This window comes from Diaporthe amygdali (assembly GCF_026229845.1).
Source record: "Diaporthe amygdali strain CAA958 chromosome Unknown NODE_3_length_2959817_cov_65_330692, whole genome shotgun sequence".
In the NCBI taxonomy this organism is placed as follows: domain Eukaryota; kingdom Fungi; phylum Ascomycota; class Sordariomycetes; order Diaporthales; family Diaporthaceae; genus Diaporthe; species Diaporthe amygdali.
This window is the reverse complement of record NW_026517023.1, coordinates 1,395,404-1,410,230: the sequence shown is the minus strand read 5'-3', so window position 1 is coordinate 1,410,230 and position 14,827 is coordinate 1,395,404. Positions and strand designations below refer to the sequence as shown.

General features: G+C 52.3%; 6 protein-coding genes across 6 annotated transcripts; 3 read left to right on the top strand and 3 right to left on the bottom strand.

Annotated features, from left to right (window-relative positions):
• Nucleotides 1-433: 433 nt before the first annotated feature.
• J7T55_002821 (HET domain-containing protein) lies at nt 434-2,500 on the bottom strand (the record flags this gene model as incomplete). Its single annotated transcript, XM_053137933.1, has 2 exons — nt 434-617; nt 1,011-2,500. 2 exons carry the CDS (start codon nt 2,498-2,500, stop codon nt 434-436), a joined length of 1,674 nt encoding a protein of 557 aa, XP_052998689.1.
• Nucleotides 2,501-4,237: 1,737 nt separating this feature from the next.
• Nucleotides 4,238-4,561, top strand: J7T55_002820 (uncharacterized protein; the record flags this gene model as incomplete). Its single annotated transcript, XM_053137932.1, has 1 exon — nt 4,238-4,561. One exon carries the CDS (start codon nt 4,238-4,240, stop codon nt 4,559-4,561), a length of 324 nt encoding a protein of 107 aa, XP_052998688.1.
• Nucleotides 4,562-4,800: 239 nt separating this feature from the next.
• J7T55_002819 (FAD protein) lies at nt 4,801-6,351 on the bottom strand (the record flags this gene model as incomplete). Its single annotated transcript, XM_053137931.1, has 1 exon — nt 4,801-6,351. The coding sequence occupies one exon, from the start codon at nt 6,349-6,351 to the stop codon at nt 4,801-4,803; it is 1,551 nt and encodes a 516-aa protein (XP_052998687.1).
• A 613-nt stretch (nt 6,352-6,964) lies between these two features.
• Nucleotides 6,965-7,927, top strand: J7T55_002818 (uncharacterized protein; the record flags this gene model as incomplete). The annotated part of the gene is made up of 1 exon (XM_053137930.1): nt 6,965-7,927. The coding sequence occupies one exon, from the start codon at nt 6,965-6,967 to the stop codon at nt 7,925-7,927; it is 963 nt and encodes a 320-aa protein (XP_052998686.1).
• A 1,673-nt stretch (nt 7,928-9,600) lies between these two features.
• J7T55_002817 (NAD dependent epimerase/dehydratase family protein) lies at nt 9,601-10,535 on the top strand (the record flags this gene model as incomplete). Its single annotated transcript, XM_053137929.1, has 3 exons — nt 9,601-9,885; nt 9,954-10,094; nt 10,173-10,535. 3 exons carry the CDS (start codon nt 9,601-9,603, stop codon nt 10,533-10,535), a joined length of 789 nt encoding a protein of 262 aa, XP_052998685.1.
• Nucleotides 10,536-10,961: 426 nt separating this feature from the next.
• J7T55_002816 (spartic proteinase) lies at nt 10,962-13,058 on the bottom strand (the record flags this gene model as incomplete). The annotated part of the gene is made up of 2 exons (XM_053137928.1): nt 10,962-12,526; nt 12,683-13,058. The coding sequence occupies 2 exons, from the start codon at nt 13,056-13,058 to the stop codon at nt 10,962-10,964; spliced, it is 1,941 nt and encodes a 646-aa protein (XP_052998684.1).
• Nucleotides 13,059-14,827: the final 1,769 nt, after the last annotated feature.

The window sequence follows — 14,827 nt, the reverse complement described above, 5'->3', positions numbered from 1 at the left end:
CCCCCACTTGCCTGTGTATGTGCTTCTCAACGGGCCCGTTCTGATAACGACGCCGGATGTCAACCATACAACCACGTGGATGAAATCTAGTGCGAACCATCATCTATGAGCGGCGTGACTTGGAAGGTCTATATCCTGGTCTGCGTATAGACAGGAGCCCAATCTCGGCCCCCAGAGGCCAAAAGAACCTGCAATAGCTGCGGCCGCAAGAAGACCGGATTCCTGTTGGAATTACATGCTCTTTTGCTTTTGGAGCTCTCAGTTCCTCCTGACACCTTGCATGACTAAACAAGCACCCCGGGGCCCCACCAAGCGCTTTACGATTAATATCTGGCACATAAAGGCCATCAGATGTCACTTCAAGTTGTCTTCCTCGAGACCTAATCCGATACAGAATAAGCAGGCAGAGGTAATGTCTTGTCCTTTGACGAGTCTAGACAAATCTCAAGAATCCGGTATCAATCTCGTCCGAAACCACAGATTTCGTTGCGTTTTCCTTGATTTGGAATATGCCGAGGGCTTTCCGAGAAACCACAGGTCTCATGCCAACAGTGATGCGGAAGAACAGCTCTTTCGGACGATCCAAACGGTTCTCTCGCTCGATGGAGACAAAGTATCTGCCCAAGCGAGCTTCGAAAGGCCCTGGTGGGTTGAAAGGCACACCTACTCCAACGAATTTGGATTGTAGCCAGTGAGGCACAAGATTCATACTCGTACGCCGGTGCGATCCTCGGTCAAGACCATCGTGTTTTTCTAGGGGAGAGAGCAAGTCTTGCCTCACTGTCCGGACAGAAACATTACTCTCTATCTTTGCTAGCAACAGGAGCCATGCTCCGCGTTGTATGGCCATGACCACAAGAATTCTGTCTATTCCGTTGCTCATGATGATAAAAGCCCTCCTCTTTGTTAATCACCTGCTACGGAGCCTAAAGGGGTGCATTCTGGAACATTCTGGAACATTCCAAAACACAATAGACGGGGAACCGTAAAAGGAGAAGACTTGTACTTACAGATGCCGGCCATTTTCATACGTTCTCCGGTCGAACTCGACAAAGTCAGCCTGTATGCTCCTTGCTACTGTAGCTTTGTGCAGGTCGGGAAATATCTCCCGCCCCGACTCGGTTCTCATAGCCCATCGGTTTTTGAAGCTGAGCATGAGAACCTCGTTACATCTTAAAGGACAGTCATTCATCCAGTACTCCGCGATGTGGATGGTTGGATGCTTTTTGGCAAATGCCATGTATACTCGTCGGTCAATCTGTCCACCGCAGACACCTCGTAGGGATGGTGTGCCGAAAGGATCGCTCGAGTCCTGTTTCAACACAAGCGGCCAGGTATCGACTGACATTTTGATAAAGATGGATTCCTTGTGGAAGTCCTCGAGGCCTATCTTCCTGTGCTCCATCCACATACCCTTGAAACTGGTCCGAGTGAACTGACGCATACCGCCTCCCGGCTGGCGGTGAAGGTAGATTGTAGCCCACTCATCTAGCGTGGACGCACCTAGGTATCGCGCCGCGAGGAACGCGTAGTAGTACCCTGGGTACTCCGGACCGATCTCCGCTATAGGGATCTGGATGTTCAAGCCATAGTTCGTGACAGTAAATTCAGGTCTTGCCTGCGAAAGGTCAAATGCCTGTCGATAGACATCGAATGGAACGGGATGAAGCGTTGCGCCACAAAATTGGTCTGGCGACAAAGCTAAAATTCCAGAGGTGATGGAAGACCCTTGTCCCCACCAGGTGAAGATGGTGTGATCGGTAGATACACGCATGATCTGCTCTTGCAATCTCCTGAACGCATTTGAGCCCCCTTCACCGTAAATAGGCGGCAAGTGGACGCCAAAGAGACCCAGAAGGGAGTAGGCAAGGTCTTCTTCTCGGGTCGTACGTCGTCTGGCTGCCCAGGATATCTTCTCCGCTATGCTTGTATCGTGCGCATACAGTCCATCGACAAGTATACACTCTCTGATCCGTGTGATTCTTGATATCTGTTCCGCGAATTGGGTCTTCGTCCCAATGTCTTGCCAGTCCGCGGTGAGAAACATAACTTCCACCGGTGCTATCAATTCTTGGAGCGTCCATCCTCTTGTGAACCATTTGCTCTTTCGAAGATATCGCAGGTTGAATCGGTCATGGAGGTCGTCTAGATAGGCATAGCATATCTGCGACATCTCGTACCAGCGGAACATGGAGTTGATTGCTTCGGATAGCTCAGCACTGGAGCTTTTGTCGATGCAGCAAGTGTCGACCCAGACATATCCTATTCCGTCTTGCAGGGCCCGTTCACATGCTGCCACTATCTTAGCGAAGCCTTTTTTCAAAGTGATGCTGGACTTGGCCGTTATATCATCAACACCGTCGCAGTCCTGAAACGTGACCTCGCCATCTCCCCAGACATGTGAGAGAATGGCGTAGGGCGGAGGCTGCTCGCCGACTTGTTCAAGATGGATGCTCAATGGCTGATCCAAGTCCCCTTTAGTGCAATGAAGTAGATTCATATTGCTTGTCGCCGGGTTTCTCAAAGACAGTCGTGTTGCGCAGTCGTTTCCTTTCGAGCCGAAGACCCTGCGGAACTGCTCGCTTGTACTCAACTCAAAGTAGCCCTAGTTCCCCAAATGGGAACGGGGATATGAGAATTTTCATGAGTTTGGGATTGTCTGGACGCTTTGATTTTCAAGGGCGAAAAAAACTTGCCAGTGAGGTGTTTCTAAATAGCTGCTTCGAATGCACGTTGTGGACTCTCTGTAACTAGGTATGGTTTTTGGAGGGGGATTGAAGTTCTAGTCTCCGCTCCGATAACGAATGTTCCACAGTTTTTTCTTTTAGTCTCGTACTGTAGGATTTGTAATGGGGCACCCCAGCAGGTCAGCTGATGTAGCATCGCTATATATTGGATGCCAACATACAGTAGTAAGCCATATGAATTCTGCTCCATGTCTGGACTGATTCTTTTGTGTGATGCACTGGAAATGGTACCGATGTAGCAGGGGAAGTCGTTGCTGCTATACTTATATATGAAGTCTTTGCATCTCACGATAGCCTAGGGATCAATTTGATCAAGTCCCTCGTTTGTAACACCTTTTCTTTGGCACTTTGGCATAGAGGACGATACAACTAGTGAATTGAAAAATTGAGGATTTGGAATCTGTTAAGTACAGACCGAGATGCGCTATTCCGCTGCAACTTTTTGGACATGTCGAACCTGACGAGGGGCAGCTCGTTCAGCGAATAATACAATCGTTCCAGCTTACATTTTAGAATTCGCCTAGCGGTGTGATAGACATACCTTTGAAGATGCAGCGAGATTGTATTGAAATTACGATGATGCACACCTTTGTAACCACACTGAGCTCAAAAATCTGCAATGTGAATAAAATTTATAGGCAGAATCTTAAGCAATTTGCAAGCTTAGGGAGCATTGATGGACAGGACTTAACTACTCTGACACTTTTCCATGTCACGTCAAGCGGTCAATACCAATACCTTAGACAGCGAGATTTGCCTCGAAGAGACTCTCGTGTTGTCAAGAAGGTGGAATCCGGCGGCTTCAGACCTTTCAAGCCAAATTTGGTGTCATCGGATACTCAGGTCGTCGCCTTAATGCGCTAGCCCATCGTCGTGGCACACCCGCCCCATTGAGTACGCAACGCCCTCCAACACTATCGCAGCCAGGATATGTCAGACCATTCCATCTCGCATACTCTTCATCGTCAGACAGTTAGAACCCAGCTGAAGCCCACCCTCGGTCATTTGCCTCAACCTCTGGTCGTTTCTTGGGTACACTGAAAGCCAAAACAATACTCCGACAAAGTCCACTGAAGCATTAAAGCTGATCGGTCCCAATCGACATCTTGGGCGACAGGCTTTCAAAACTAAAGAAATTCGGAACATATGACTGAGTTGTAGCTTTTTGTTCTTCCCTTGGCTCATGTCGATTGCTGCGCAGCGTCTAGAAATTTCAGCCAGCCTCTGTCCCACTAATTGAGGCTGAGATGCGATGCTTCGGAGCTGAGTGCTGAAGAAATCACACCGTCTGTCACTACCCGTCTCATAGTACATACGTCGATATCCCAGTATCAATGAATTCTCTATAAAAGTCTCCTACCGTGAATCCTCGGCACCGCATTTCGGTATCATCGACTCAAACAGCATCGTTCTTTCAGGTTCAAAGCCTCCATCCAACGTTCAGATTCCCTTTCTGCTAGTTGCATCTACTATCAACCCGTATCCTCGACATGAAACCCATAAATTCCATCCTCCCCCTTGCAATCAGCTCTCTCAGCACCCTCGCCGCTCCCAACGACGCCAGCCGAGACGAGCTCACTGCCAAGTCCGAGGACCATAGGGGAGATCCTCCCTTGGAGGAGAAGGACAAGAGAGGCACTGCTCAGTGGAGAATTGGGCCCTGTAAACTTGGTGGCGGCGGCAGAAACTGCACCCAGGAATGCCTCGCCTCAGCAAGGGCCGACTGCACTGATACTAAGGGGAGTCTGGGTTGGCTGGGGTGTTCGACTCAGCGGAGCGAAGTCTTCCAGTGCTGGTGTTCTCGCACGGTCTGAGACGATATGAGCTGGAGCGAATGGGAAAGGGTTTTGGATGGTGTTATAATCCAAAGCAGACTGGTCCCACCGGGATATGAAGGTGGTTCGGGCCTCACAACGTGGTCGATGCATCATGATCAAGTGAAGAGGCAGTCGCATATATCATTTGACACATCTCAAGTCTCTTCAGTGGTTGAAGTCCAAAAACGGCAGATCTCAGACGGGCTTTGTAATCCGCAACCAGACAGGGCTCCATTTCAATTCTTCTTGAATTGGGCACTGGTTAGCGTTTGCCATTCCACTCCATAAGTGCCCAAGTAGTTGTCCTGCAAAGCTCCAATAACGGGACGAGAATTTTCGCTCTCCTTCCTGAACGCATCCCACCACTCGGGATTTGGTCCTGGAAGTGGCTCGTAGCCACCGGACATCAAATCCTTATTGGCCCACCGCATCAGCCTGCTAATCACGAAATCGTCCAACAGGAATAGACTATTAAGAATAGTCCCTGGCAACAACCGGTCCTTCCTGCGCCTTTGCTCTGCTTGCATTTCGGATTTCGGTGGGAGTCGAACTTTGCCTGAGAACACAGCAGCGAGGACCTGGGCCTGGAAGTCGTACAGCGAAAAGGTAGATGCGAAATGTGAAACGCCTATGAATGCGAGGGTTGGATCAGGGATATAGAATATGTCCTCGTGTAAATTGTGCACTGTTCTGCCGTCGGCCGTAGTAACTACCGTTCCGTCGGCGTCATGTGGAGCTGTATCCGGTTGCTCTAGCAGAGGGCCGAGGAATGGAAACACGGTTAGGTATCCCGTCGCGATTATAACGTCGTGGATATTTTCTATGACCCGGCCATCTTGGAGGCGCGCCATCCCTGGAATAGGGCTATCATCATCTAGGATCGGGGGGCCTGGCGTGGGTTGATTTGCATTGTCGCCCTGGAGAGTGAACTCCGCGACCATGGCCACTTTCTCAGCGTTCTCGTGCTTGGACTTGTCCCTTAGATCAGCTCTAGTGTCTTTGGCGCTCTGGTAAACTCGGGCGCCGTTCTTGACAAGCTCATTTGTGATTTCCATGGCCGAAATGAATGCCCCGAGAACCAGCACTGTTCTGCCGCGGTACGGTGTAGGAAAGCGGTATTGCTTTGAATGTGTCACCCGGCCTGGGAATCTGTGCTTCCATATGGATAGGCCTGGTATATCGGGTACACGCGGCGGTCCGTATCTGCCTGAAGCCACCACAATGGCGTCAAAGCTCCAAGACTCCTTGCTCAGTGTATAGCTTGGGGGTGAAACAACCAGCTTCGAGGTCTGAACCTGCCATTGATGGTCATCTGGGCTTTTAAGAACCGATTCCACCCGTGTGCGGAAGATGATCGTTTCTTGGACGTGATGATCTCGAGCAATTTTCTGAAGATAAGCGACCACCTCGGTGTGATCCAAAGGCGCCCGTTTTCCCTCTGGCCAGCCCTCAAGCGAGGTACGCATGATTTCCTCGCTGCCCCGACTCTTCATATCAGCGTATACTGGACCCGGTGGATCGAATAGCTTCACCGCGTCTTCGAGGCTTAGCCCATTTGCTTGCAATCCTTCTATTTCATCCCACTCTGGCTTCGGTGGTCGAATGCTGGGAAATGGCGGGTCCCGATCCGTTTCTGGGTTGAATTTCCAGGCCCCACCCGGACTGTTCGCTCTCTCGAAAACAGTGACATTGGTTCCTCTGCGGAGCAAGTGCGCAGCTGTCACAATCCCACTGAGGCCAGCGCCGACGACTCCCACTGTTTTGATATGAAGAGATGAGGAAGACATGATTATAATGTCTTTAGATTGGCGAAAAACTTTTGGAGTATCCTGTCACCAGCGTAGAAGGCGGGAGTCTAATGAAGAGATTATAAGTATAAGGAATTCTCCATGGAAACGTTGCTATGTACTTTGATTAGAAAGGAGAGGTTAAAAAAGGCCATTGGGGAGTAGATAGATAGGGAGTCTGCAAGCCATTGGAGGCTATGAGCGGGGGGCATGGTCACTCGCCAGCGATGTTGTATTACTGCATATGTACTCTGCACAGTGATCACAACGTATATGGATTAATTGGCTCAAATTACCGACAGTTGCGTAGTTGGGCAGCTTGTACGAGCGAATTAGTGGTGGTTGCAGGCAGTATTTACCAAGCACCTGATTACTACGCCAGCCCCTCAGTTGAACAGGTTCTGAGACTAAATATTGGGGCCCAACCCGGATGTCCTCGTATTGATGTGTCTGGGAGGAGGACCCCCAAAACCAATTCGCTAGCAAATTATCGCCTTGAACTCACCACGCTCTAGCCCAAATGCTTCTTTCATACACCAGAGTCTCTGTAAAGGCTTAAAGGAAAAGATACGCAACGGCACAGATTCAAGCAGCTACATTGTCGTCGATACCAATGTCTGAGCTGAGATACGATCCTGAGTGGTATGAGCTTGCGAGTCCAGTTTTGGAGAGTGCGCGGATGCGCGAATCTCTTCCGCTTCACGATATTGAAGGCCGCAGAAAGAAGATCGAGGCCAAGGTCAAAGCTAACCACTTCACGCTGCCCAAAGATATTGAGCAGACCATCCAATACACTTGCAGTCAGGACGGCCACGAGGTCCCCATCTACCATTACCGCAGGAAAAGCTTCGCAACCTCGCCCTCGCGCCCTGGCCCGACCATTATGCACATCCATGGCGGCGGTTACAACACCGTGAGCGTTACAGACATCATGCCCGACCTGGTGCCCTACGTCTCGGCTGGGGCCGAGATTTGGTCCGTCGAATATCGTCTGGCCCCAGAACACCCGTTCCCCACACCCCTCGAGGACTGCTGGGCAGCGCTCTCATGGCTACGATCCAGCGCGACCAAGTTGGGCATCGATCCGAAGCGCATCGCTTTGTTTGGCGAGAGCGCCGGAGGGGGCCTCGCCGCGGCCTTGGCGATCATGGCGCGGGACCGAGGCTTCTCGCCGCCTCTCGCCAGACAGATCCTGATTTACCCGATGATAGACGACCGGACGGAGACGGACCACACTGGAGGGCGCGACGTCTTCACTATGGTCGACAGAGTCACGAGTTGGGCGTCCTATCTCGGGGATCTGCACAGATCCGACACGGTGCCGCGGCATGCGGCTGCGGCTCGGATCAGGAAAGAGGAGGTCAAAGGCCTTCCTCCTATGTATATCGATGTGGGACAACTGGACAACTTTCTGTTTGAGGTGCTCGATTATGTGCAGAAGTTTGTCAAGGCTGGTGTCCCTGTCGAGTTCCATTTGTATGAGGGTGTGCCACATGCATTTCATATCTTTGCGCCAACGTCCAAAATTGCTTGTCGGGCCTTCGACAACAGGTTAAATGCGGTCTTGAATATTTAGGTTTTGAGAGCATACCGGGGTGGCCGTCAGCGCCTGTGTGGTTGGTAGCTCACTAAGCAAGTACTGTACCCCTTGGTTCGGTCGACGGAATACACAGACAACAGCACGGATCTGACAGAACTTTGATGAAAACCTGTGCTCACCATCTTTTGCTGTTGTGTTAGTTATTCCGTTCAGGGAGCAGTTGTAGATGTCGTTAATTAATTATGAAGAACTTGAAAAGATGAAGGAAACACATCGGTGATATTCTCCATCGCCCATAAAAAGGCAGGAAATGCGGCCGCGATTTAGGTAGTCTGGATCATAGCATTGACTTGAGCTGAGCATGTCCGCCTGCAGATAGCTCGATATCGCATATTGATCACGCGGCAAAATCGAGTGGTTAATAATTGATAAATTGTGCGCTCGAGATGCTGTCGATTCAGTTAAAGTGATGAGACAGGCAGTTTTTCAGATTTCTATCTTCTTCATTGCGAGGACTTTGAACAATTGTCATCACAAACTTGGAATAAAGATGTCTCATCTTATGGAGAATCTATTCCTATTCCGACCTTGCGTGGCGAGCAGGTGGATTAATGCCTCTTTTCTGGCAACGGCTCGATATCGTACGGCTAACAAGAGCCAGAGAGATTGAACTAGACATAAGCCTGCATAGACAATCCTACGAGATGCAGGATATGTCGCGAAATCAAGATCTGTAGTCAGCACTGGGGTGTTGCTGCCTTGGTTCTGCTAGGCTGATGCTGGGTAAAAAGGAAGGCGGTGGGATTTCGGACGCGCTGCGCATGGAGCAGAAGCCAGCGTCAAAGAATATATAAACCCGCGTCCCCGGACCTTCGCTTCAACTGACTTTCCTTCTCCCCATACTTACAGCCTGAGCTACAGTAGATCAAGAATTACTGTGACTAGTTTGGAAAGGCTGCATAGCACATCGTGGCGCTGACCAGTCTGGTTGTTCCTGCCGGTTCGACCTGGGCGAATTTTTGATTTCCATCAACAATGCCTTTTCATTGTGCTCATCTGCTTGCGGGTGACGTGACGAAGAAGCTTCTGCTATATTCTTGTTCTGGACAGCTAGTTGCTGTGTCCAAATATGTGACATATTCTCTAAAAGGCAGGCTTGCAACGCGATCTGAAGGTGAGGTCCTATACCTGCTTCTTGTTTACTAACAGGGCAATGATTCAGTGTTGCAATAGAACAAGCCCGTTCCGTGCTCAACGCCGGTAGCTCCGGTACCAAACGGGGCCGCTTGGCGGAGCTCTGCCCTGTGAAGCTTAGTGAGCAATTGCATCATACCCCTCATTCACATGGGTAGCTGTCGATCAATCGACGGAGTTCCTGCAGAAGCGCACCTAAGAAGCTGGTTTCTCGAGGCCTGTGCATGTAGTACAGTATAACGACTGAGTAATGGTGTTTGGTGATCATCGTAAAAGCTAAATTCCGCCTATATGTCAGCCCAGGAATGGCATCATCATCGCAGCATCGAGACTCATCGCGCGCGAGTGGGGAGCCATCTGCATTGGCACAAAAGCTGCCCCTCCCTCGCTTCGATGGCCCCACGATAGATGCTATTCAAGTCTACCTTCACCATAATCACCTCTGTCAATAACAGCACGACCAGGCGCACCCTTCGTGTTTTCTCTCCAGGCCAAGCATCACCACCACGTCCACCATGAGCAAGCACGTCCTCGTCCTTGGCGGCCATGGCAAGATCAGCCAGCTGATCACGCCAATCCTGCTTAAGAAGTCGTGGACCGTGACCAGCATTATCCGCACCGAGGAGCAGGTCCCCACCATCCAGAAGCTCGGCGAGAGCCTGCAGGGCAAGCTCAACGTCCTGGTGCGCAGCATCGAGGAGGTCAAGAGCGAGTCCCAGGCCAAGAGCATCCTCGACGAGGTCAAGCCCGACTACGTCTTCTGGAGTGCCGGAGCGGGAGGCAGGGGAGGAGCCGAGCGGGTATGCCCCCTGACATGAAGCACTTATTGTAGACAGAGGAATACTGACTGGACTCTTTCCACACGCAGACGTTCGCCGTTGACCGCGACGCCGCTATCCACTTCATCAAGGCCTCCGCAGACCACCCAAGCATCACCCGCTTCCTCAACATCTCGTACCTTGACTCGCGCCGGAACAAGCCCAGTTGGTGGAACGACGATGATTGGAAGGTAAGATAGCTTTCCCGATTTAAGAGCAGATCCCGCGCAAGCCATACCAATGACAAATGTGCTGACACCCGCGACAAGGCCGCCGAGGAGGTCAACTACAAGGTCCTGCCCAACTACTACAAGGCCAAGATCGCGGCCGACGAGGTGCTGTACGAGGAGTCGGCCAAGCGGGGCAAGGACTTCATCGGCATCAACCTGCGCCCGGGGACGCTGTCCCTGGACCCGGCCGGCAAGGTCGAGCTGGGCAAGACGAAGACGAGCAGGGGTAAGGTGAGCAGGGAGGCTGTGGCGCGGGTGTCGGCCGCGCTGCTCGAGGCTGAGGGCGTCAAGAACAGCTGGATCGACCTTCTGGATGGCGACGAGGAGATCGGTACAGCGGTTCAGCGCGTGGTCAGCGAGGGCGTGGACGCTGCTGAGGAGGACCCTGTTTATAAGGCTTGAGTCGCAATTAATGAGCAATGAATATCACGATCATCATCCCGTTTATGATCCGTGTTTTGTGACAGCTGCATCATTACTACCAGTATTGCCATTTTTCGGGCGTAAATTATGGACTCGAGTCTTTGTGAGTACTGCTCAGCTGTGTAAGCGGTCGATTCACGGGAATCCTCAAAGCTGAGAAAGTCCAACCCCGGGTTCGTAGTCTATCGGGGCCGAAATGAAGGCCTTGAGAACTTCTTACGGGCGTATATGCCTTGTTTGATCACATATAGGGCTGGAACGGAACGTTGGCAGGCTGTCTGGGGGTATCTCTCCTCTAATTGATAAAGCGCTATGCTATGCAGGGTATCTAAACCAGATTTCTTGTTTCTTCGTACCACAGTCAAGGAAACAAAACAACAGACATTAAGATTAGGGTAGGGGTAATTAAGCATTACGGCTCGATGAAGCCACCGTGGGTTCCACGTCGTGCACACCGTGACCGTGACCATGGGTAGATGTAGAAGCCTCCGGACGCTCATCGACAGGCGCCAGGTTCTCAGGCATGGGGATCTCGGGCGCCTTGCCGGCCCCCCGCGGCTGCGAAGCCTGCGTCATCTCTGGTGCACCAGCAGCCCCGGCGGCAGCCCCGCGCGACGGCAGCGGGGGGCCCGACTCGCCCGCCTCGGCACTGGACACCGACGTCCCGGCGTCTTTTGCGGGCAGAGCCTTATTCCTGCGGTGCCTCCAGATGAGGAAGCCAGCGAGGCCTAGGAGGAGCGCGCCCAAGCCGATGCCCAAGCTCATTCCGATGAGCGCGGGCACTGACAGGACCGCTGCTGGCAGTCCGCCCACGTCGCTGTCGGAGTCGGAATCGGTACCATCTGACGACGTCGTCTCGTAGCAGCTCGAATAGATACAGCGCATCGTCGACGAGGGGGCGGTGGCGCCGTACGTGGCGAAAGGGACGATGTTGCTCGTCTCAGTCGCGCCGAACTTGACTGGCGCGATGGCGACCTCGTCATTGACGAAGTCGAAGACACTGTACGTCCGGCGGAGAAGACTGCTGCCGAGGTTGTAGCTGGTCGAGGAGCTGTACGAGTATCTCGAGGTGCTACCGTTTTGCACGCCAAAGAGGCACTTCCCTGAGTCAAGTTCCAAGGAGGACGCGTAGGTCGAATAGTAGCCTGCCAGGTCGACGTCTGTCACAGGAATGATTAGGTCCTCCAAGGCGACGGTGATGTTGGGGCCATCGGAGCCCTCGCCAAGCCTGAAGGTGAAGTTTGTCGAGGCGTCATTGCCAGCATTGCACCCAATCAAAGCCATTTCCAGATCCGAGTCATAGTAAGCTCCTGCGACGCTCCAGATCTGAGAGGCCACGTCCGAAGGCAATGTGCTCAGGGCGTCAGGCGGGGAGAACACCGCGGTGAACATGTAGTCACTTGAGGATGAACTGGAAGACGAACTCGACGACGAGCTGTAAGAGGAGCTGCTGTAGGAGCTGTCACTGTCCTCATCGTATGTGATCGTGATTGGCCCACCGCTGTCCTTTGTCGTCGCGTTGATGCTTGAAATTGCCATCAGCATCTGATAGCCGGAGTAGTACGACGACACCCGGGACAGGCTCCCTTCGAACTTTGACGTGTCGATAGCGCCGAAGAGAATGTTGCCCGCGTTTGCTTTCGCATCATCGACCCAGATCGAATACGCGGTGCTGTTGATTAGCCCTTGCTCCAGCAGCCGATCCGTGAAGGTTGAGTATTTAGTGTCATTATAGCCGAGGCCGAGAACACCAATGTAGCGGTTGGTATCGTTGACCAGGCCAAGGCTGAAGTTGTCAAAGGTCACGTCGCCCAGGGAAATCACGTCGTTGAAATAACCCCCGTAGGCCCATGATCCGTCAGAGTAGTCGTTACTGAAGCTGTAGCTAGAGCTAGAGCTGTAGCTAGAGCTCGAGTCGTCATCAGAAGAAGAAGACTCGTCCTTGAATGTGGACGAAACATTGGGTGAGACTGCGAGAGTTGTCAGCACGTGGGAATCAAGACAATTGCACCCCATACGGCGGAGTATGACTCGGTGATTGACATTGCTCCGGATGGGGCCCAGGGGCGGGATAGATCCGAGATCGTAAACTGGTGGAGCTGCGGTCCGGACTGCTTGTTACTTACAGCTTCCCCATACGCAGTACTTAGACTCGGTGCTTTCAGTAGAATCCCCTGAGTCAGAGGTATCATAATCATCGTAGCTGCTGTAGTAATTGCTGGAGTATGTGCATTCGTAGGCTCTAGAATCGACAACCCATGTGTCTGACGAGGATGGCGAGAGAACAAGAGACACCGGCTGGCTAGGCGTCCCGACCGAGGCGTTCACAACGTATGTCAAAGCTCCCAAGAAAAAGTCCTGGTTCAAGGCTCGCGATTTAGTAGCGGCCCCGGCGGCGGTGTTGTGCGCTGGGCTGCCATGCTTTGCGAAAGGGAACTGGACGACTGCATACGCTGATTGTGTGCACGCGCCAAGCAGCGACAGGACAAGTGATGCCTTCATGCTGAATGAAGACTGGGAAAAAAAAAAAGGCAAACGAGTGACGGCGAAGAGAGTCGCGTGCTCAGTGATGGAGACGTAAGGAGAGAGACTGGGGATGTCCCGTCGCAGCCATTGTGTGTATATTTGAACGGACAAGGCGATAGGGACGGCCAGGCAGCAAAAGGATTTTCAGACCCAAAGAAAACTCACGTCGTCCCTCCCAGAGTCACACAGCAGGATCGCGACCCTGGGTGGCTTGGTGGTTTCCTGCAAGCCGCTTCTCCTTTGTCTATTCCTCTTGTGGCCGAGCCGCCAAGAAATCGTATTTTAAGCTTGACAGTGATTGGGTTACGCCGGGTCTAGCGAGATGAGTAAGGCCAGACAGGGCCTAGAGCACAGGATCTCCTGTGGCTCTAAGGCCCTGATTCCAGGTGCGACCCTGCTAATGGCTGCCAGATCTAACTCCCGCGGGAAGAAAATAGGCAGCCATGCGGGCCTGGGACAAGTTCGTGATGGCTTCTTCGTGTCACGATACCGCCACAGGAGGACCACCAGACGACACGATACGACGTAAGAAGTGACTACATATACGAAGGAGTCATCGCCGCTTCTCGTCTCCTGGGGTCACTTTCTCCTCAGGTCGAGGCACCCGGAAGTCCTCTCTGCACTGATTAGAGGGAGGCGACGCTTGTGAGAGATGCAGAGCAGGTAGTGGCTCCACTGTCATGGGCGGCGGGACGCCGCCTGACGGATCAACATCGTTGCATCGGGTATGAAAATGAGGACGTCTTCCTGCATCCATCGAAGGTGCGGTCAGAGGCAACACAAAGCAAGAGGTCTGCTGGTTCTTAACAAGACTGTGGGAAATAAAGGAGGCGGATTTAGCATCTTGGCGACGGCAACTGATTAGACTGTTGACTCAGCTTGTACTCCAGCCTTATGTTGTCAGCTCGTTTAAAGATGGCGGCTCAGCCGATTGCATGGTTAGGACCTGTCATTTGCCCTATTATGCCCTATCTCGAATTGGTGCTTACAACAACGTCCGGCGGCCCCTGGTATTCGCACACTTTGGGTACAGGACTGTAAAGTTTCCATTCCTGTGAACAATTGGAAAGATTTGACTTTCTTTGAAACTGGCAATAGTGAGGCGATAGACAGCAAGGTTGGCGGGACCATGGGGATGGGGTATGAGAACGGTCGTTCGTGCAGATCCCAGCCACGAGTTCACACAGTCCCACGTGTACGAAAGCTGCCGGCGCGGAAGCTTGTCAGAAGCTCCGGTAGAGTGCCCATCGTTGAACAGCGAGTTAGGTAGAGATTGTTGAGGTCCAGCTCGAGAGGTGGAGGCCGGCACTCGGCAGTCACTGAGGGCGACGATCGGTGCGACAATCTTGCTTGGAAGGAGAGAACCCTGAAGGATTGAGGAACTCTGGAAATGGAGATGGGAAACTTGGTTGGCCTTGACAACGCGCTTGCGCGTTGGTGCGGAGCACCAAAACGTGGGCGCCTCGGAGGTGAGGTCGATAGCCTACTAACTGCACTTGCCCGTCTCAGTGGGCAGTTTTGCTACTGTAGTCTCTTCAACAGCCTCAAAACCAACCCCCCGACTCTGGTGGGAGTGTGGAGCAGTTATTCCACTCCGAGAGTCTCCTCTTCCATCTTATTGTTCAGCATTTCTTGGACACCTTGTACGTCAACTGTTTGTCAGTCTGTCACCTCAATCAGGTGTTCCATTTTATGCGGTGAATGGCCACAGGGGTCTTGAACTACACAGCCGGGACAGACCCTCA